This window comes from Papio anubis, chromosome 1 (assembly GCF_008728515.1).
Source record: "Papio anubis isolate 15944 chromosome 1, Panubis1.0, whole genome shotgun sequence".
NCBI classification, from domain to species: Eukaryota; Metazoa; Chordata; class Mammalia; order Primates; family Cercopithecidae; genus Papio; species Papio anubis.
In genome coordinates, this window is record NC_044976.1 from 15,888,142 (window position 1) to 15,909,093 (window position 20,952).

Sequence of the window (20,952 nt, forward strand, 5' to 3'; positions counted from 1 at the left end):
GGGAGGTGGAGTTACCCAGCCCAGCTCCTTAGACAGGAGGGACCCGCTGGCGGGACAGATGTGAGTGGCAGGGCCCCAGGGCACAGAGCTGCCCCTGTGAGCTGGGCCTGTGGAGCTCCTCCCAGGCTCTCCTGGCAGCTCAGGAGCACTTGAGACTTCAGGATTGGGGAGGACTGGGGAGGCATCATTGAAGACAGCAGCCCCCCTGCCTGTGTCCCGGCCACTTCCAACGCTGGGTAGCTGGCACCCTACCCCCTTAGAGGTGTGCAGTTGGAGAGCAGGCTGCTTCAGACGGGACCCTAGCTGTGCCCCTGCCAAGCGATGCGACCTTGAATAAGACATGGAGGCTTCCTGGGCCTCAGTTATTTCATCTGTAAAATGGGATGGTAACAGTACCAGTGGGGAGTTAGCAGAAGGACAAACTGAGAACATTCAAGTGAAAGGGGGAGGGCTGGATGAACATTATTTGCTGTCATTGTAATAATTTACCCATCTTAAATCTGCACTGCTGTGTATGTCGTTGATTTGGAAAATCAAGCTGCTCCCGGGGTCAGTGTCGTCAGTGGGTGTGGGGCATGGAGCCCACCCTGCAGGTCTGCCATCCTCCCGCCTCACCGGAAGACAGCCTTCCTCCTGCCGACAGCTGTCCAGGAGCATGGGACAGATGGTGAAGGGAAGGACAGGGGCCCGGGTCAGGCCCTGCCTGGCTCTCACCTGTTTTTGCCCCTTGCCAGCCATAGTGCAGTCTACTCCCAGCCCACAGAGCTCAGCTCTGGCGTGACCACCTCTGGGGCCCCAGTGGCCACCAGGCTACAGCCTGAGGCTGTGATTATTTAAGATTAGTTCTGGGTCAGCTGCTCTAAAGAAGAGTCTTTAGACCCTTAGATCAATATGGCCTTTCACCTGCTTTGCACACCTCAGGGGGCATCAGGAGGGCTGCTGACTGGAGGGAGGTGAGATGGAGGAAGGGGTGGCCAGGGAGCCCCTGCAGCAGAGGCCAGCACGCGCCCCTGTCCACAACCGGGAAAATGGAAAAGTTTCTGTTCGCTGCGCAGCGCGGGCAGCTTGCCTTCAGTACATACAATCACTCGGTACAGTAACAAGGTGATCGCCATGCATATTTAATAAGGCCATGCTCCTGCTGCTTGGAATACAGGGGAAGCCGGCTCCACCTTGGCGCTGGAGATCTGGAAATGGCTCCGTCTGGTTGCTGCTAACAACTGCTTGACCTGCTCCTGGGCTGCCCAGCTCCACGCTCACCACAGTTGCCACTGCATGGCCAGCCAGGCCTGGGGGAGCTGCCTGAAGCCTGGGCTGCTGCTGCTCCCTCACTGGCTGTGGTCTCATACGTGTGCCTAGGGCTCAGCACCTGTGGGCTGTGCCTCGCATGCGATGTCTGCAGCAGAACGCCTACCTTCAGAGGAAGGGCATTCCTTGCTGGCAGCCATGCAGCAGAATCTGCCCTAGGCTTGAGAAAACCCCCTATGGGGTTTGAGATTCTTGGAGCTGTTCAGTGCTCCAAGCCAGGAGATTCAGGCATGTGTTTTGGCCGAGGGTATGGCTGGCATGGCCCAGGACCAAATGTGAAAACACAGGGGCTTAATCTAGGACTGTGTTACCTCTAAGGGGCTTTTCTGATTCCTCCCACCCTCAGGAAGTAATCCAAACCAATGTATATTGAGCAATTCCTTTGGACCAGAAATAAGTTTTGCACTTTTCCTGTAGGATCTCATTTAATCCTCAAATCACGCTTTCAGATGAATACTATTATTCCCACTTTACAGATGAAACAGAGGCACAGAGAGGTTAAGTAACTTGCCCAAGGTCACACAGCTAGAAGAGGCAGGGTTGGGATTTGAACACAGGCATTCTGAACCCCTGTGCTTAACTCATCCACCTTGGTAGGCAGAAGGCTCAGTTTCCTTTGGACTGCCTGGGCCTCCAAAGCTTTCTGTCCATGTCAGATGTAACTCCCGGGAGCTCCTCTTGTTTCCATGAGCACGCCTTCCGGGCTGAGGACTGTATTGTGTTCATCTTTGTTTCCACAGTGCCTGGATCACTGTCACCTAGCAGGGGCTCCCAATTCCAGGCCTTCTGTGTGAGGTGCTGAAGGCACAGAAATGAGTAAGGTGGGCTCAGCAGTCCAGGAGCCCGGAGTCCAGTGTGCAGAGACAGAGCTGGGACTGTCAGCTGCTGCCCAGTGTTGTGAGACCAGGGACAGGGAAAGCCCAGGGTAGGCGGGATCCCAGGGGAGGCGAGAGGGGCACCAGACCAAGCCGGAGGCAGGACAGGAGCAGGAGACGGTCGTCTGGAGGTCAGGATCCCTGGGCTCAGCTATGCAGGTGAGTTGGTGTGTGACTATGAAGGAAGGGGGAAGTGATGTTCTGGCCAGAAGAAAGCACCGCGAGCAACGCCCAGGCCAGAGGCAGCCTTCGAGTGGCCAGATGGCCTCCAGGAGTGGGGCGCCTGAGCTGAGGACTGCCTCCCTGAGGCCCACGTGGCCTGGACTCCGCGCCTTGTCCAGCTGGTCCCTGCTGGGCCGCCTTGACCTGTTTCATGCCACCATCCCCTGCAGAGCTGGCACCCGTGGTTGGTCTGTGGGTTTTACGCTTGCCCACCAACTGCTTATTCAGCTCTTTGATCCCAGCAGAGGCAGAAGCGAGGCCTGGTAAACAATAATGTCGCTCACCGGGGCCCGTGTCAACACCGCGTCCTCTGCGTTCATGATCTAGATCACACTGCCTTCAAAGTCTAATCCAGTCGTCTGGAGTTCATTTTAACCGATCGCTGGAGGGGGAAGCCGGCTGTGGGATGATTGTTGCATCTTAATTTAAAAGAACTTATTGGGAACAGGCTGATAGCAGGCCTGAGGCACACGGGGTGTGCTCTGCTGCGTGGAGGGCTGGTGCCCTGCAAGGCTACTCCCTGACAAGGTGTGGGCTGGGGTCTCTGCCACCCTGGCCTGTGGGAGGACAACAGTAGTGACAGTGTGGGGCACTGGGGACCCAGCTGGGCTGTGAATACACATTATGCTATTGGATCTCCTCAAGGCTGAGGAGTGACCCGCTGGGCCCATTTTATAGATGGGGGTGTGGACTAGAAGCCAGGCCCTTTTGCTTTCAGTCTGCAGCCATGCTGGCCCCTTCCCACCACCAGGCCAAGCTCCTTCCCACCACCAGGCCTTCACCTCTGTTGTTCCCTCTGCCTGGAGCACTGCTCCCCTCCTGTGTGGCTCCTCTGTAGCTTGGGTCTCGGCTTAACTGCCGCCTCATCAGTGAAGCCACCCTGACTGCTCCAGCTGAGTCATCCCTACCCCTTTATGGTCTCAGCACATCACCCGGCTTTATTGTCTTCAGAGTGTTGGTCACTTTCTGCAATTATCTCCTTGAATGCAGTTGTCCGTCTGCACCACTGGGATGTAAGCACCATGGAAACGGCGCCTCACTGCCTTGTTAACCAGTGAGTCCCAGGGCCCGGCACGGTGCAGCCTCTCAGCCAGTTAGGGGTGAGTGTGCCGGCACCTTCCTCCTCCAAGGTGGAGCTGCCTCTGCAGGGCGGTCGCAGGGCCCTCGCAGGACTCTGCAGGAAGGTGAGATTTGGGGGGTTAGGCATTCTTTCTGCGCTGGGGCAGTTAGGGAAGTGTCCTGGGAAGAACTGTGCCTTCAAGGAAGTAGGGCAGGGAGGCCCCTCCCAAGAGAGGGGAGGGAGGAATTCACAGAAGGGGCTTGTCCAGAGGGTCTGTGGCCAGTGGGGATAGTCCCTGCCTGGATGGCAGCCAGGGACAGATGGACAACTGTGTCACTCGAGGGTGAGAGCCCTGCCTGGACCTGCCCCCACGCCAGCCTTGCGGTGTTTCTATGGCAACCCCCTTCCCCCAAGCAGATTTTCAGCCTTCGTGGTGCAGTTCCAAGAAGCGCAGGCCTGGGTCCTGACTTGCATGGCTGTGGTGGGATTAACTGGGGTAGCCCCTCCCCCATTAGACCCAGGCTCCCCATCCTTGGAGAAGGCTGTCTGGACCATTTCACCTCCTACACACACCACAGCTACGTGCTGACATCCTGGGGCCGGTTATGGGATTAACCAGACCGAAGCTGAGTAGGGTGGGACCGGGCCTGACTGGCTCCCATTGTTACCATCGTATCCCCGTGGCCCAAGGCCAGGTCTGACACAGAGCAGGTGCTCAGTAAAGGGTGGTTAAGGCCAGAAGGGCAGCCCTTAGGGAGATGGGCTCTGTCTGTGGTGTTTCCCCAAGTGCGGTGGGGGCATTGCGGAACAGCCGACCGGCTTGGTTTTAACCAGCTTAGGAGCATGAAGGTGCTTTGTGAAGTGTGTGCTGTCAGCAATCTGCTCTGCGTCTGACGGCTCCTGCTGGTACCTCTGCACTGGTCTCTCATACCGGCACTCATGCTTTTTGTCCCTAAGCATGACAGAGAAGAAACTTCTCTGGGCTCCTGGACACCAACAACCCTTGATTTCCCCTGCCCACCCCCCCACCCCCAGCCGCCCTCCCACACCCTTAATTTTCATGTTTAGTGCCTAAACTTAGTTTGCATGTATTAGCTGTTGTAAATCTATCATACCAGTGTGACGTGGCATGAATAATGCATCACTGGGCTGTATTAGTTTTCTGTCTCCTATCTTATTTATGACACGAAACGGGTGGGAATTTGCAGAAGAGAAATCCAGGCGCAGGGCTTCTTGGGTAATGGTATGCAAATTGGCGTGAGGGTGAAAAGATGCACCAGGCCCTCCCGGCGCCCAGGAGCTGCCGAGGAGGAGCGCCCGGGGTCTGGGCCACCGCCAGTGTGTGCAGGGTCTCGAGTCCTATCACCGCGTGGAGTCAGCTCTGCTCGGCAGTTTGTCTTAATTTTTTTTGTTAATGTGTGTGTCATTGTGGTTGTCACCCTGTTATGTTTTTTAAATTAGAAGTTGGCAAGCAAAACTTGAGAAATGGATTTTCTAAAGATTGTGGAGACTTCCCAGGAGGCTCCGACAAGAGCAAGTTCACAAGGAAGGCGAGCGTTTTCCAGCATCAGGAAGGTTTGAGGTTAGATGTTCAGGACTCCCTTTCAGGAAGTTTGTGACACATGGGAGGTAGGGGTGCGTTTGGGACCCCATAGGGCCTTCCTCCGTGGAGGGGTCAGAAATAAGTTGGTTGGTTGCAAAGTCGGGCCCAGAGGGGGTGAAGAGCATCTCAAGGCATGTCTTGTGGGGCAGTAGATGGCTGAGGGTCAGCCTCCAGGCCCCTCTGTCCTCACCTGGAGGAGCTCAGATCTTTCCTGTGTCTAGCACTTGGTTTCCCCCCAACCAGAAGATTTAGGGGATGAAAAGATTTCATGATTTTAAAAACAAGTTGGGAGCTGATGGCTCGGGGAACAGGCTTCACGAAACCTGACCTGGAGCAGGACGGAACCTGGAGGAGAAAGGGAGCCGGTACAGGGAAGGCGGACGAACAGACATCGTGGAGAGGACATATGGGACGGGAGGTGAGGAAGGGGTGCTGGCACAGCAGGGGCAGTCCTGTCCTTGTGAGTCACCCCCCAGTCTTAGCTGGCAGCAGCCAGCCCCTGATCCTCACCTCCCCTCCACTCCGTGTGTCTCTTCCACATCCACCTCCCCTCTGAGCCCATCAGCAGGGAGAGGGGGAGGGTAGATGTCCAAGGGGCAACTGCCCAGTCCTTCTGGAACTTGGCAAGGAACAAATAGAGCCATGGACATGGGTCTGCTGAATGTCAGCCGCTGGGCTGAGGGCTTAACGCAGTGGAGGCCAGGCCCTGGGTGTAATTAAGGAGGCTCCCTCCCTGGGTGGTTGGGAAGAATGAATGAGGTCACACGTGCAGAGGGTGTAGGTTAGTGCCTAATGCACACTCAGGCAGAGTGGCCGCTAAGCAATGGTCCTCTGATCCTGGCAGCCGGGCTGCAGGGAGGGTCCACAGGAGGCAACCTCTGCAGGAGGCATTCCCAGCTACCCCTGCATACCTTGTCTGAGTGGGCTTGGATGATGGTCAGTGTGGGCTCAGGGGCTGGGTTGGCTGGCCTTTCCACTGATGACCTCAGTTTCCTTCCTGTAAAATGGGGAGTAATTATAGAACCTGCCCCAGGACTAAGCAGCTCCGTGTACATGCAGATCCCAGGGCTGTGCCTGGTGGGAGGAAGCACCACATGTCAGTTGTGTCACTGTGGTCACAGGACTTGCTCAGGGTGCCCGGGACCACACAGTGGTGGAGCCAGGTTCTCAGGGTGCCTCTGATTCCGAAGTCCCCACCTGGTCTGCTGTCCTCTGCCTCGTCGGCCCTGTATTCCCCTGGGTCTTGTGGGTGTGCTCTGCCCACACCTTCCTCCCTCCAGATGGCAAAATATCTGTGAGCAGGGCCAGGGTCTCATTCTCTCTGTATTGTCCTGAAGTGCAAGTGCAGGCATTGACTTGGCTTCTCTCTCTCCTTCGCTTTCATTCTCCCCCAAATCTCCCTTTTTTCCCACGCCAGCTCTTCCCTTCTGCCTGACTCTGAGTCTTCCAGGGCTCCAGCTACCCTTGGCCCATAGTGTTCACACGACTAGTGGGCCCTGATGGGGATTGCTGACCACAAGTGAAGACCAGGCTCTTGGCTCCTCCCAGGTACCTGGGGAGAGAAGGGAGCTTCATAGAGTGGGTGGTGACACCAGCCCAGTGACAGCACAGGTCCTGCAGAGCAGGTGCCCCAATGAGGAAGCCTCACCCACAGGAGAGGATGCAGGTCAGCCCCATACATGTGCCCAGCCATGGGGCAGACACATCTGCCACTGATCCGAGGAGCCCAGGAAGGAACCCAGGAGGGGAGTGACAGCGGGGCTGGTGGTGGGCCAGGCTCCCTGGAGGGCATTCAGCGGGAGGGCCCCTGAGAAGTGTGAGCTGATGCCTGTGCATGCGTGTGAGAGGGAGGGAAATTGGTCAGTTATATTAATATAGTCACATGCTGCGTAGTGAGTTTCAGTCAACAACAGAGCACACATATTATGATGGTCCCTTACGATCACAATACTGTATTTTACTGTACCTTTTCTATGTTTAGATATGTTCAGATTCGCAAATACCATTGTGTTACAGTTGCCTGCAGTGTTCAGTACAGTCTCATGCTGTACGGGTGTGGGGCCTAGGAGCAACAGGCTGTACAGCATAACCTAGGTGTGCAGTAGGCTTTACCACCTAGATTTGTGTAAGCTCACTCTATGATCAGATGACAAAATTGCCTAATGGTGCCTTTCTCAGAACGGCATTATTCCTGTCATTAAGCAACACGTGTCTGTATCATATAAGTTCTTGACTGCGGCTTGAGTCTTTTGTGCAGTGTCCACTTGGGAGCTAGGGCTCTGATCAAGCCTGGAAACCCCAACTGTCCCACTCCCCCTTCCCAGCCCTACCTGTTCTGGGCTGGTCCCAGCTTTGTCTTGGTCACATCACTTCTGACCTTTCATGCAGCCACCACTGCCCAGCAGTCTTGGATGGGGATTTACCTGTGGAAACTGAGAACCATCCTTCTCTGCAGTTCTCACAGCCTATGTGGGAAGCAGGGCAACCACCTTGGCTGAGCCATCTCTCCCTGTGGCCTCCCCACCCCCCTGCGCTGTCATCAAGGGGAAACTAGAGTCTCAGCCTTAAGATGTTGGTGATGTCCCCTCTGGCTAAGCACAGGCAAATGGGTCTTGCTGAGCAGATACTGTGCAGGTATGGGTGCAGGTGTGGGTGCAGGTATGGGTGCAGTTGTGGGTACAGCTGTGTGTTCAGGTGTAGGTACAGGCGTGGGTGCAGGCATGGGTGCAGGTGTGGGTATAGGTGTGTGTTCAGGTGTGGGTGCAGGCATGGGTGCAGGCAGGTGCAGGCGTGGGTGCAGGTGTGGGTGCAGGTGTGGATGCAGGTATGGGTGCAGGCGTGGGTGCAGGTGTGGATGCAGGTGTGGATGCAGGTATGGGTGCAGGTATGGGTGCAGGTGTGGGTGCAGGTGTGGATGCAGGTGTGGGTGCAGGCATGGGTGCAGCTGTGGATGCAGGTGTGGATGCAGGTATGGGTGCAGGTGTGGGTGCAGGTGTGGGTGCAGGTTTGTGTGCAGGTGTGGTTGCAGGTATGGGTGCAGGCGTGGGTGCAGGTGTGGGTACAGGTTTGTGTGCAGGTGTAGGTGCAGGCATGGGTGCAGGTGTGGATGCAGGTGTGGGTGCAGGTGTGGGTGCAGGTTTGTGTGCAGGTGTGAAGGTTGCAGGTATGGGTGCAGGTGTGGATGCAGGTGTGGATGCAGGTGTAGGTGCAGGCATGGGTGCAGATGTGGATGCAGGTATGGGTGCAGGTGTGGATGCAGGTGTGGGTACAGGTTTGTGTGCAGGTGTAGGTGCAGGCGTGGGTGCAGGTGTGGGTGCAGGTCTGTGTGCAGGTGTGGTTGCAGGTATGGGTGCAGGCGTGGGTGCAGGTGTGGGTACAGGTTTGTGTGCAGGTGTGGGTGCAGGCATGGGTGCAGGTGTGGATGCAGGTGTGGTTGCAGGTATGGGTGCAGGTGTGGATGCAGGTGTGGGTACAGGTTTGTGTGCAGGTGTAGGTGCAGGCATGGGTGCAGGTGTGGATGCAGGTATGGGTGCAGGTATGGGTGCAGGTGTGGATGCAGGTGTGGGTACAGGTTTGTGTGCAGGTGTGGGTGCAGGCGTGGGTACAGGTGTGGATGATGTCTGCAGGTATGCGTGCAGGTATGGGTGCAGGCATAGGTGCAGGTGTGGATGCAGGTGTGGGTACAGGTGTGTGTGCAGGTGTGGGTGCAGGCATGGGTGCAGGTGTGGATGCAGGTGTGGGTACAGGTGTGGGTGCAGGTGTGGGTGCAGGTGTGGGTGCAGGTGTGGGTGCAGGTTTGTGTGCAGGTGTGGATGCAGGTATGGGTGCAGTGGGTGCAGGTGTGGATGCAGGTGTAGGTGCAGGCATGGGTGCAGCTGTGGATGCAGGTGTGGATGCAGGTATGGGTGCAGGTGTGGGTGCAGGTGTAGGTGAAGGTTTGTGTGCAGGTGTGGTTGCAGGTATGGGTGCAGGCATGGGTGCAGGTGTGGGTACAGGTTTGTGTGTGCAGGTGTGGGTGCAGGCATGGGTGCAGGTGTGGATGCAGGTGGGTGCAGGTATGGGTGCAGGTGTGGATGCAGGTGTGGGTGCGGGTTGTGTGCAGGTGTAGGTGCAGGCATGGGTGCAGGTGTGGATGCAGGTATGCGTGCAGGTGTGGATGCAGGTGTGGGTACAGGTGTGTGTGCAGGTGTGGGTGCAGGCATGGGTGCAGGTGTGGATGCAGGTGTGGGTACAGGTGTGGGTGCAGGTGTAGGTGCAGGCGTGGGTGCAGGTGTGGATGCAGGTATGGGTGCAGGTGTGGGTGCAGGTGTGGGTGCAGGTTTGTGTGCAGGTGTGGATGCAGGTATGGGTGCAGGCATGGGTGCAGGTGTGGGTACAGGTTTGTGTGCAGGTGTAGGTGCAGGCGTGGGTGCAGGCATGGGTACGGAAGGTGAATGCAGGTATGGGGTGCAGGTGGCAGGTGCAGGTGGCCAGGTGCAGGGTTTGTATTGCAGGTGGCAGAATTGCAGAAGTAGGGTGCTGATGAATGGAGTGGTGGGAGAAACAAAAAGTGGTGTGAGATGGATGAAGTGGAGATGTCCAGCTAATTCTCTGAAACAAAGCTCCTATCACATCTGAACCTACATCAGAACCAGCCAGGCTGCCTGTGGCCCAAAGTCAAGGCCCCCCAGGCTGCACCTGGTCACTATCCCTTGAGGTCCCCTTCTCCGGCCACTGGACAGGTCCCAGTCCCCCAAAGGCTCTGCCTGGGCACTCCATTCCCCCGGGCCTTTGCCCCACTGTTCTCTCTGCTGGGATCCTCAGGCTGTCTTCTGATTGGGCAGAATCTTAGCGGTGACTGACTTCCTGCCCCTTTCTCCAAGGAGTCCAACTACCTCCACTAGTTCTCCTCTGGGCTCCCTTAGTCCTCACTCCCTCCTCCATTGCCTCGGGCCTTGAACAGGACTCTGAGCATCTCCCTGGCCATGCTGTGTCCTCAGGGCCTGGCAGGCACGAACGCTCCATGAGGTTTGCTGAGTGAGCGAGCAGGACCAAGGAAAGGAGGTGGGCAGGGGCGGTCGCGTGCCTGCAATCAGCAGGGTGTAGGAAATCCCTTTACATCAGGCGAGGAGCTGATAGTGACCAAACCCCTACTGTGTGCTGGGGGCTCAGCCAGGGACCTGATTTTGCCTTCAGTGCTTCCCTTTCTAGATGTTAAATGTATCCAGAGAAACAACCCTGACTGCGCCTGCTCACCAGCACCTTCTTCCACGCACAGGCGTTCTTTCCTCTGCCTTACCTCTGTCTGTCTGTCTCTCTTTCAGCACTCACTCGTCTCTTCCTCCCTGGTGGTCTGGTTTGCGTGCTTACGCTCTGCTGATCTCAGCTTCTATCTCTGTATCGGTGTCTCCTTCGGTCAGTGCCGTCCCAGCTCTTCCAGGCCCTCTGGCCCAGGGTTGGCACTGGCTGGAGCTTCAGTCCCTGTGCTTGGCACTGGGTCCCAGCAGCAGCCCCTGCCCTCATGGACCTGCCTATCTGATGTGGGCGTGGTAGGGGAGGGGACATGGGGAGAGAGACCACCACCACCCACTTAATGCGGTTTGAGACTCATGGGTCCCAGAGGCTGCTTTGAACTCTCCATTAGCAGCAACTCGAGTCATCTCGCCGCAGCCCTGTGCAGTAGGTACTATTAATATTATCACACCCACTTTAAAATGGAAGAAACCAAGGCAGGAAGTGGCAGGGTCGGGACCTGAACCCTGCAGGTCTGCCCCCGGGCCTGTGGGTTTATTGCTTCTTGCAAACAGCAAACATAACAAGACAATCCCAGGCCACAGTGAATGCCATGCAGACCCAGGCTGGTGCCGTCACTGCCTGCACTGGTCACTCCCCTGCCTGGCCTCCCTGTCCTCTCTGACTAGAGGTTCGATGGTCCCTCATTTCTCATGGGGGCTGCAGGTGAGCTGAGCTGAGCTGAGGGCAGCCCAGCACATGTAGGAGCCAGAAGATGCCTGGCCCTCTCTATGGCTCAGTCTTCACCAGGTCCCCAGCGTGGGGGGCAGGCGCAGGTACTAGCTCAGCCCTGGCACATGCTTGTACAGGGCAAGGTTGGAGCAGCTGCTGAGGGTAAAACTCACAGCAAAGGTGGTTGCTGGCCCCAAGTGGCCCAGATGGCCCAGGTAGCTGGCTGCCCAGCCCTCCGTCCTAAAGTATCGATGCTGGAGAAGAAACGCTAGCCTGGCTGCCATAATTGAAGAAAACAAAAGAAATTAAACAGGACTAATGAGGAGAATATCAATAGCCCATACTTCAAGATGCTTTTTCTATTCCACTTCTTCCAGAATAGCCAGGTGCACTGATGGATTTCAGGTTTTGTGGGGTTTTTTTTGGTGGTGGTTGTTGTTGTTTTGTTTTTATTTTTGGTTTTTTTGAGACAGAGTTTTGTTCTTGTTGCCCAGGTTGGAGTGCAATGGCGTGATCTTGGCTCACTGCTACCTCCACCTCCCAGGTTCAAGTGATTTTCCTGCCTCAGCCTCCCAAGTAGCTGCAATTACAGGCATGTGCCACCACACCTGGCTAATTTTATATTTTTAGTAGAGATGAGGTTTCACCATGTTGGCCAGGCTGGTTTTGAACTCTTGACCTCAGGTGATTTTCCTGCTTCAGCCTCCCGAAGTGCTGGGATTACAGGCATGAGCCACTGAGCCCGGCCGGATTTTAGTTTAGTTTTGTTTTTAAAGGCAAAATTTTGGCACAGCCAGGTCAGAACAGCATTCTCTGCAGTGGTGCTTTCTGTATGCCTTGGTCTGGGTTGTTGGGTTGACCCCAACATCTATGTCCACTTTCTTGTGTGCTTAGTAACAAGTAGGCGTTACTTGTTATTGTTAACTTTTTTGGAATTGTTAGCTTTTTTGGAGGTAGGCAAGGGTGATTTATAGACCTCTTTGAAATGCTGGTAAAAATAGTTAACCATCTTTCTAGAAAGACACACCAAAAATACCAACTTTTGTACAATCAATTCCAAAATGGATTATTGAAGGAAATTTAGGATCTGGGCACAAGTCTTGGAGCTGGCAGGGACGTCCATCCCTCCATCCCTCGCAGGCTCCCATGATGGCCCTGGGCTAGGAGAGTCCAGCATCCAGTGAAGTCTCTGCTCCACCGGATGACCTCACACCCACCTTCCAGATGAATGAACGGAGACCCAGAGACCTTAACCAGTTTGCTGGGAAGAGGTGGACCGGTCGTTGCACCCGGAGCCTCCCTGAGAAACGCATCAGGCAGGGCAGATCTGCTCCTGGTGCACAACCTCTTGGCCTCAACCAGGTCAGACTCTGAGGGCAGGAGTGTTGGGGAATCAGACAGAGCCGACAGAGGGATGCATCCATGGCTTGCAGGCCGAGTATTGTCACTGGAGTCCCGTGAGGGTGACCAAGTGTCTTGGTTTGCCCAGGATTGAGGAATTTCCTGGGGTTTGGGGCTTCCGGTGCCGCAGCCTGGACAGTCCTGGGCAAACCGGGTCGGACTGGTCACCCTAGGTTTGAATCTGGCTTTCCTCCCATTTCCTAAGCAGTGCGACTTTGCAGACATCATTTAGCCTCTCAGTTTGTTTCCTCAGCTGTAAAGTGTTGATGAGAATGAGATAAAGACAGCGAAGGGAGTTGTGATAATTGCCTGTAGAAGGCGGCTCTCCACGTGCCCAGTGCAGCCGTGCAGAGCGGACGTGACCTTGGGTCTGAATTCCCAGCCCTGCCCCTTGCTGGCGGGGTGGCCCTGCACAGGTCATTTCTTGTGCCCTAGCTGTGGGGTGAGGATGGAATGGTGACGCCCACCTCCCAGGTGGCTGTGGGGATTAAAGGGAGGCAGAGTTGGTGAGGTGCTGGCAGGTGATCGTGGGTGATCTCTGGGCCCACGACTGTGTCTCCCAGGGCCAGCTCGGTGGTGACCAGGCTGGGAGTGGGTGGCACAGCCCCTTCATGCTCACACTCAGCTCTGGTGCTCAGCAGTGAGAGTCCCTCGTAAGACCCTCGGAGGAGAGCACGTGAGCTTGGAGCGAGGTGCTAGCCCCTGCCCCGCCCCTTCCCCGCCCCTTCCCCGCCCCTTCCCCGCCCTACCCCGCCCTGCCCCTGCCCATCTGGGCCACCCGGGGTTGGTTTGATCTCTTTTCATAAAGTCACTGTGAGGTGAGACACTGTGTGCACAGTGCCCAGTCAGGCATTGGAAAGTCCTGACACACGGTGGGTACCTGGAAAGTAGAAGCCCTGCCAGCCTCCTGCCATTTCCTCAGGAGCTCGCAGCCCCTGAGAGCCCCTGAACCCAGCGAGCCTTCCGGCCCCTTGGCGGCATCTCAGCTCTAATGACTTTGAGTGCTGAGCTGCTCACCCTGGGAATTTATGGGAACCATGCACGGAAGCGTCACCTGGAGGCACATAAATATTGCAGGACTGGAGGCTGGGCTGTGTCAGCACTATTGGGAGCAGTATCACTCACCTGAAACTGACTGAGTGGGCGCCTGCAGCGGGTGGATGGGGGGCTGCAGGGAGGGGAGCCGTGGGTGGGGGCGGGACACACAGGTTCGTCTCAGCTCACCTGGGTTCATTCCAGGTCATAGTGTGCCAATGCTCTCCCTGGAATCCTCACTGTGCCCAAGAGGCATGTTCTCTTTTTGTCCCCGTGTACAGATGACAGAGGAGACTGAGTCACTGGGTAGTGGGGATCTGGGAGCCGGAGGAGGCAGACCCAACCCCTCCCCTCTGCCTGCCAGCATTTTCTGTTTTTTTAATTACTTTGACTTTTCTCCCATAACTTTTTTTTTTTTTTGGAGATGGAGTTTCACTCTGTTGTCACTCAGGCTGGATTGCAGTGGTGTGATCTCGGCTCACTGCAATTTCTGCCTCCCGGGTTCAGGCGATTCTCCTGCCTCAGCCTCCCAAGTAGCTGGGATTACAAGTGCCCACCACCATGCCCAGATAAGTTTTATAATTTTAGTAGAGACATGTTGGCCAGGCTAGTCTTGAACTGCTGACCTCAAGTGATCTACCCACCTCAGCCTCCCAAAGTGCTGGGATTACAAGCGTGAGCCACTACACCTGGTCCCCCATAACTTTTTACTTTGAAAAATTTCAAACTGCAGGGAAGGTGAGAGAATAATACATTACACAGATATTCTTTACCCAGTTAACTGTTAGCATGTTGCTACAATCTTCCCCCATAACACACAGAGACATACACTCACTTTTAAAAATGTCAGTTGCAGACATCATTACCCTTTACCCCTAAACACTTCTTGTCTCTCCCACATAACTGCATGGCATATCACACCCAGGAATTGAGGTCAATGCAGTGATGCTATCTAAATACTGTCCAGGTGCAGATTTTCCCAGTTGTCTCCAAAATATCTTTCAGAGCTACTCCTCCAAATGCCATCCAGGATCCAGCCTGAAATCACATGCAGCCTTTGGTGTTCTTGTCTCTTAAGTCTCCTTTTAATCTAGAATAATCCCTTTGCTTTTTTGTTTTCTTCATGATATTGACTTTGTTGAGAAGTCCAAGCCAGCGTCTCGTAGAGGTTCCACAGTCTGGAATTGCCTGGTTATTTCCTTCCAATGAGTTGCCAGCATTTGGCCAGGTGCTGCGGGGCCGGGGGTCAGGGGAGCCCTGCACCTCCCACAATAGTCCTGGGGGAGGAAGAAGATCATCTGGCCCCGTCCTGATCACTTGGTTAGGGTAGCGTCGGCCGGATCTCTCAGTCTAAAGATGCTGGTTTCCCTTTGTGATTACTCAGTCACCTTTGGGTGATTCTTGGAGACTGTGTGAATATCCTGTTCCTCCACAAACTTTCCCCCTGGGGCTTTGTCATCCACGGGTCATCCTTGGTGATTGCCAATTCACCATTGTCTAATTCTGCCATGCTTTTGGCATTGACTAGTTGTCACTAGTTACAGAGATTTCCCTGACCCCACTCCACACTCTGCCCTTACTATCACTACAAATTCCTAGATTAAAAAAAAAAAAAAAAAATCCAGCATGCTCTAATCAGGACCATCATTATTATTTTTGATGTCACATTGTCTCGAATTTGGCCCGTGGGGACCCCTTCGTGCTGGCTCCTAGGTCCTTTGGACACATCCCCATCATTCTTTGAGCTCTTCCTTGCTTTTCAGCTGTGAGAAGTTCTAGGCATTTCTCCAGGGTGCCCTGGCTAGAGTGATTGCCTTCAGGCTCTTTCAGTGGACAGGGCCAGGGAAGAACTCTCGAGTTAGAGTTCGTTTTGATATCTCTAATTTAGATTTGAGATCCTAGAGTCTACCCTCATCTCTGCCATTCCACACCCGATTCTCTTCTATCTATACAAACCCTGGTTCCCAATAACATCAGTGTATCTCAGTCCCACTGCATAGGCTCAGAATCACTGTGCCTGCCCCACCACCTCCAAGCCTGCCAAAGAAGTTCAGGTTTCCCTTGCAGATCATTTTGTCCTCCAGCAGGGACCAGGGGTGTACAGTTGGAATGCTGTGATCTTGAGCTACTTCAATGGATTCTTTTCTACGTGGGTGTGACTGTGTTCCAATAAAGCTTCATTTACCAAAACTGGTGCAGGCTGGTTGTAGCCTGAGGGGCATTGTTTGCAGACGGCTGCTCTAGTATATAATCCTAACAGCACGGTTTCTGGTGCAGGGTGAGCACTCACCCAGTAAATAGCTGTGCCTGGATCATGGAGGCTGAGGAGGCAGGAAGTACTGGGCATTCCTGGTAGTGGGTGGGCAGGTGGCCTTTTTCAGGGATAAAGGGGATAGAGGCCTCTTAGAGAGTAGGACAGCCCCTCACCCCACCAACCCCACACGTCTGGACCTCCCAGACCAGCCAAGGATGAGGGACAGGTCTGGAGGTGCGTGGCCTGGGATTGGTGGGCTGGGTGAACAGGGTTTCACCCTTTCCTGACTGGGAGGAGAGCAGAGTTTGATGAGCTGACAGCCTCCCCTGGCAATGCATTCTGAGCTCTCTCAGGGTACGTGGATACCTTGTATTTGGAAAATGAAATGAACTGCATGGCCTGCTAGCAGCAAGATCAGTGGGCAGTGAGGGCTTCCCCCATGCTCTCACCCAGGTGATCACTGCCCCCTGCTCTCAGCCAGGTGCCAGGCTTAGTCCCTCAGCCCCCTCTGGGACCCGTGATGCTGGCACGTCTCTCTGGCTCCACCTACTCCCTGCCCTGTGGGCCCAGGAGGCTCAGGCAGGACTCCAGGCTCCTGGCATGAGGAGGGGACCCAGGAGCCCAGAGGTAACCGAGACATGCCGGACTGGGGCTGAGACTGGAGATGCTGTGCCGTTCTTCCTATTCATTCCTGCCCTTTCCCCCACCCGTCTTCCCGCTCTGGGCTTGGCAGGTTTGCACAAGCCTTCTGCAAAGCCCTCTGGGCCTGGAGACAGACTTGTTATGCCACTGGAGAAATGAGCCTGGATTTCCACCACCGACTTCTCTTTTAATTAGATTCTGACAGCAGCACACAGGGCTGGCTGGCTGCAGATTCAGGTGCAGCTTTCCTTGGTCCCAGGCCTCTGGGTTTCCGTGCGCTTGGCTTTTTCGGAGGCAGGAAGTACTTCTGACCTTTCTTCGGGAGTCGAGAGGGAGGCTGGCTGCATGCGCGTGAGCGTGCAGATACCTCTCCCAGTGTGTGCAGGTTTGTGCATCCATGAGCAAGGAGGTGCGTGCCGTGTTTTGGAAAAGCCTGCAGACAAAGCATGTTGGGTCTCACTGACTGTCCTGCTGCCCCCTCCATTCGCCCTGCTGCTCGCTGACAGGTGCTGACAGGGTCCCCTTGGCCTCACTGTCCTCATCTGTGATTGGGGCTGATGCTGCCTCAGCTGGCTTTTCCCAGCAAGGCCTCGTGGGAGGTTTCCTTCCTCCTGGATTCCTCCTACAGGCTGGTTCTGCAAAACAAAGCTATTCTGCATATTTCCTTGAAGGAGCACACATCTCAGGATGAGAGAACTGAAAGCCAGGACTGCCTGGGTTGTGGGCAGCAGATATGGGCGGAAGGCTAGAGAGATGGGGACATGGTCTCTCCCCCATACGGCATGGACTACTGAACCTGACTTTGTGCAGGCTGTGAGGAGGCGTGGCCTCCTCCCAAAAATTAGAGGGTCTGAGCCTCCTGCACCTGGTCCTTCTCTGAGGGCAGGGAGTGGGTGGCTAAGAAAAGGGGAAGAGACCCCCGATACCTCCGGAGCCCTTAGCCTGAGTCCCCAGTCTGAGAGAGGAGACAGTTCGCTTCCTCTAAGCATGCCCAGCTTGATACAAGATTCTGTCATTTCTCCTGGGGTCCCCACCCAATGGAGACACTGCGCCTCTGCCTTTGGTGAACTTTCGGTCTGAGGAAACTACCGCGTCTGCTCTGGGGGCGTCCCCCTGGCCAGGGGTGGGCTGTGCAGTAGAACCACCCCTCTCCAAGAGCAGTCTGACCCTGGGGAGAGGAACCACACTGCTGTCTCTTCTCCCCTCCCCTCTCCTCTTCTGGGGAGCCTGGCCTTTCCTGCTCCCCCTGCCACCCTTGCTACTCGCAGCTCAGCCATCAGGGACTGGCTCAGAAAAAGCAATTTCCTTGGACAGCTCACAGTCTTGCCCTCCTGGTCCCCACACTCCGATCAGGAATGAGCCCAGAGCTCATTGGCTCAGCTACCCATGGAGACCCCTGCCCCTCACAAGCTTCCTTAACTCAGTGGGAAACCGCGTAGTAATTTGAGCTGGGAAGGAGCTGGGGCCATCCTCCAGGGCAAAAGAGGCTGAGTCCTGTTCCTCCCGCTCCACTTGCTAAGCCCACGCGAGGTCTTCAGGGGCTAAACCAAGAAGCCAGCCTTCCCCACACTGTTGTCAGACTGAATTCTTTAAAAGTAAAACTGACCCTGTTACTTACCAGCTCAACCCCCTGCAGTGGGCAAATAAAATCTAAACTTTTCCCCATGGACTCCAAGGTAGCCTGGTGCAATCTGGCCCTACCTGCCCTGGCCAGTCCCATTACTGTGCTCCCCACCATGGGTCCTTCTACTTCTCATTCCTGTCCCCGGGCCTTTGCACTGCTGTGCCCTTTGCCTAGAATGCTCTTCCCCCTCCTCCCAATCATCACAAGGATGTTTCCTCCACATCATTCAGGTCTCTCACTCAATGTCACCTCCTAGAGAGACCCTCCCTGACCCTAGTCAATGGCTCTCAGTATTTTTTCTGTGCAGTGCTTCTCACTATCTGATGTAATCTTTCTTTGTGTTAATTGCCTCCTGTCCTGGGAACGTTTGCCCCACAAGAGTGGATCTTGCAGTCATCACATTTCCAGCACCTAGACCCATACCAGGCACACAGTAGGGACTCAGAACATCTGCTGAGTAAATGAGACCCTACTAGGCACCGGGCTGTTGCCAAGCTCTCTTCACCCAGGTCCCCGTAATCCTCATAGCAGCCTGCACTTACAATGGAAGACACTGAGGCCTGGCCTGTGAAGCTGCCAAGGAAGTCAGATTTAATAGCAGGTTAGATCCCAAATAAATGCCCCATCCAGGATCCTCCTGCAGTCTTGGGCTTCCACCCAGGACAAATTCTTTACGGAAAAAGGAGAAAAGGCAGAAAACTGGAAAAGAGGAAATGTACCCCATCCTGCTCCTGGAGTAATCCTCAGGGTGCAGCTCTCCCTCCCCTGCCCCTCTTCTTCCCCCAGCTTTGGGTGTGGGTTTTTTTTTTAAATTTCATTTTCTGTAGCATTCACATTTTCTGTGTCCATCATGCAGTGTCTGTAAGCACGAGTTTAAATGCAGGGAGGACAGTACAGAGCTGGATACACAGAGTTACCTGCCTGTCCCCAAGGCTTGGGCATTTAGATTGTTTCTAGTCTGGTGTGCCTGAGTTAGTGACATCTGAGTGTTGTAGATGGAATTGAAATGTCCATCCATTCATTTTTTGACCAAATTTTACTGTGCTGGGCCCTGTGTCAAGCAGGGGACAGACACTAAAGGGCATGAGGCTCAGGCTCTGTCCTTGGAGTCCACAGTCTTATGTGGGAAGTGGCCAAGTACAGCCACAGAATGGTGTAGGTATTCCAGGCTAGACAGCAGAGCACACCATTCAGAAGGAAGTGGCTGGTCCTTCGGCGGGGTGGGGCCTGCCTCCTGGACTGAGGACGCCACCCTGAAGTGGAGTCTTCAGATGTTGAAGGAGGACAGTTGCGGGGGGTGGTGCATGCTGTGCGCAAGTCATGGTGAGGGCAGAGGTACGGCTGTGGTGCGTCCTGAGCATTGGCTGGCCTGACACGTAGGGAGCCCACAAGGAAGGGCAGGAGTGGAGGCAGCACTGGGGCCCTGAATGCTGAGCTAAGGAACTTGGGCTTTGTCCTGCAGTGGAGGGGAAGCCTGATCATTCGTATCTTCTTTTTTTAAAAAGTTTTTGTTTGTTTTAAGATCAAAATTGTACTTGCAAGAAAACAAAACAAAACAAAAAGCATGGAGTGGTTTATCCTGAAAGGCTTGTCTCCCATCCCTATCTCAGTCCTGCTTTTTGGAAGAGAACGCTTTTCACCTGTTCTGTTTTTAATCCACCTGGCACTTTCCTCAGGACCCAAACTTGTTCACTCTGCTGCTTCCTGATGTACCAATTTTGGGACATTACCTGTTGTCTCCTCGCTGTGAAAGATGAGGATTTGGCCCATATTACCCCCATTCCTTACCCGGTCATTCTGTCGGTTGCCTTTGTCACTTTAAATCATTTACGTAAACCACAACTTCTTCTTTCGTGATTTTCGGCTCCATCTTCCCCTTCAGTAAGGTAAAGCTCTGAGGGGTCACTGGACCGTGCCTGGTCCTATTGGCTTGTGAGTTAGCGTGTGCGTGTCTTTCCTGCTCCTCACTCGGTGATATCATGTTGGTAGTTTGCAACTGGCCACGTTAGAATGTTTACACCATGGAAATTGGCAAACCCTGCAAAGCAGGATTCCCTGACAGTTGTTAAACTTTGGCCAACACAGCACTACTGGGCTTCTAAGGTTCCAGTTGTTAAACTTTGGCCAACACAGCACAGCTGGGCTTCTAAGGTTCCTTTCCAGCCCTGAGTAGCTTGTGCTTTTGAAGAATGTGAGAATGGCTGGCCCAGGGATGGGGCCTTGTAGGGAGGCTCAGCTGGCAGGCCCAGCCAGCACCGACACCCCTCCCTTTGTGCCACAGCAAAGCTTCGAGGCGCACCAGGACGAGGCAGTGAGCGTGACACACATGGTGAAGGCAGGCAGCGGCGTCTGGATGGCCTTCTCCTCTGGCACCTCCATCCGCCTCTTCCACACCGAGACCCTGGAGCATCTGCAAGAGATCAACATTGCCACCAGGACCACCTTCCTCCTGCCAGGTGAGGCTACCGCGGGAAGGGCGGGAGGTGACAGTCACAGAGCACCTTCCACGACCAGGTAGCGGTGTGACCTGGGCAGCCTATCCCATTTTCCCTCGTCAACCCTGAAAACTGGGGCTTTAAGGCAGGGCACTCCCCAGGAAGTGGTGGGGTTGGGATTCACACCTAGGACTGTCATCTCAAAGCCCCTGCCTGTCACTGTGTCCAGCTACCACATCACAGCACCCTGGGGCGCTCAAGAAGTGGCCCCCAGTTGTGGGCCCTCCAAAGTCAGGCAGCTGCTAAGGAAAGGCCAAGCTGGGCAGGAAGCCAGGTCTTTCTGTTCTGCCCCACTCCCCAGGTTGACCAAACACCCAATTCTGCCTCAAATCCCCTGCAGGATGAGGTGATGGGAAAGTGAGAAAGCCAACGGATGGTCTCTGTCCTTGGAGGTTGTTCTAAGAAAGGCAAATGTCCCTCTTGGCCTTCTGGTCTGTGGGTTTGGATGGCATCTGCTATGGCTGGGGCCCCTCCTGCATAGCCGTGTGTA

General features: G+C 54.9%; 1 protein-coding gene across 12 annotated transcripts in view; it reads left to right on the top strand.

Moving 5' to 3' along the window:
* Positions 1-20,952, top strand: part of ARHGEF10L (Rho guanine nucleotide exchange factor 10 like) — a 178,794-nt gene that overhangs the window by 148,446 nt on the left and 9,396 nt on the right. For all 12 annotated transcript variants that reach the window (XM_021936648.2, XM_021936647.2, XM_021936646.2 and 9 more), the window contains one exon: positions 20,249-20,423. In XM_021936648.2, the coding sequence (XP_021792340.2) occupies positions 20,249-20,423 (175 nt within the window). The remainder of the gene's footprint in view (positions 1-20,248; positions 20,424-20,952) is intronic.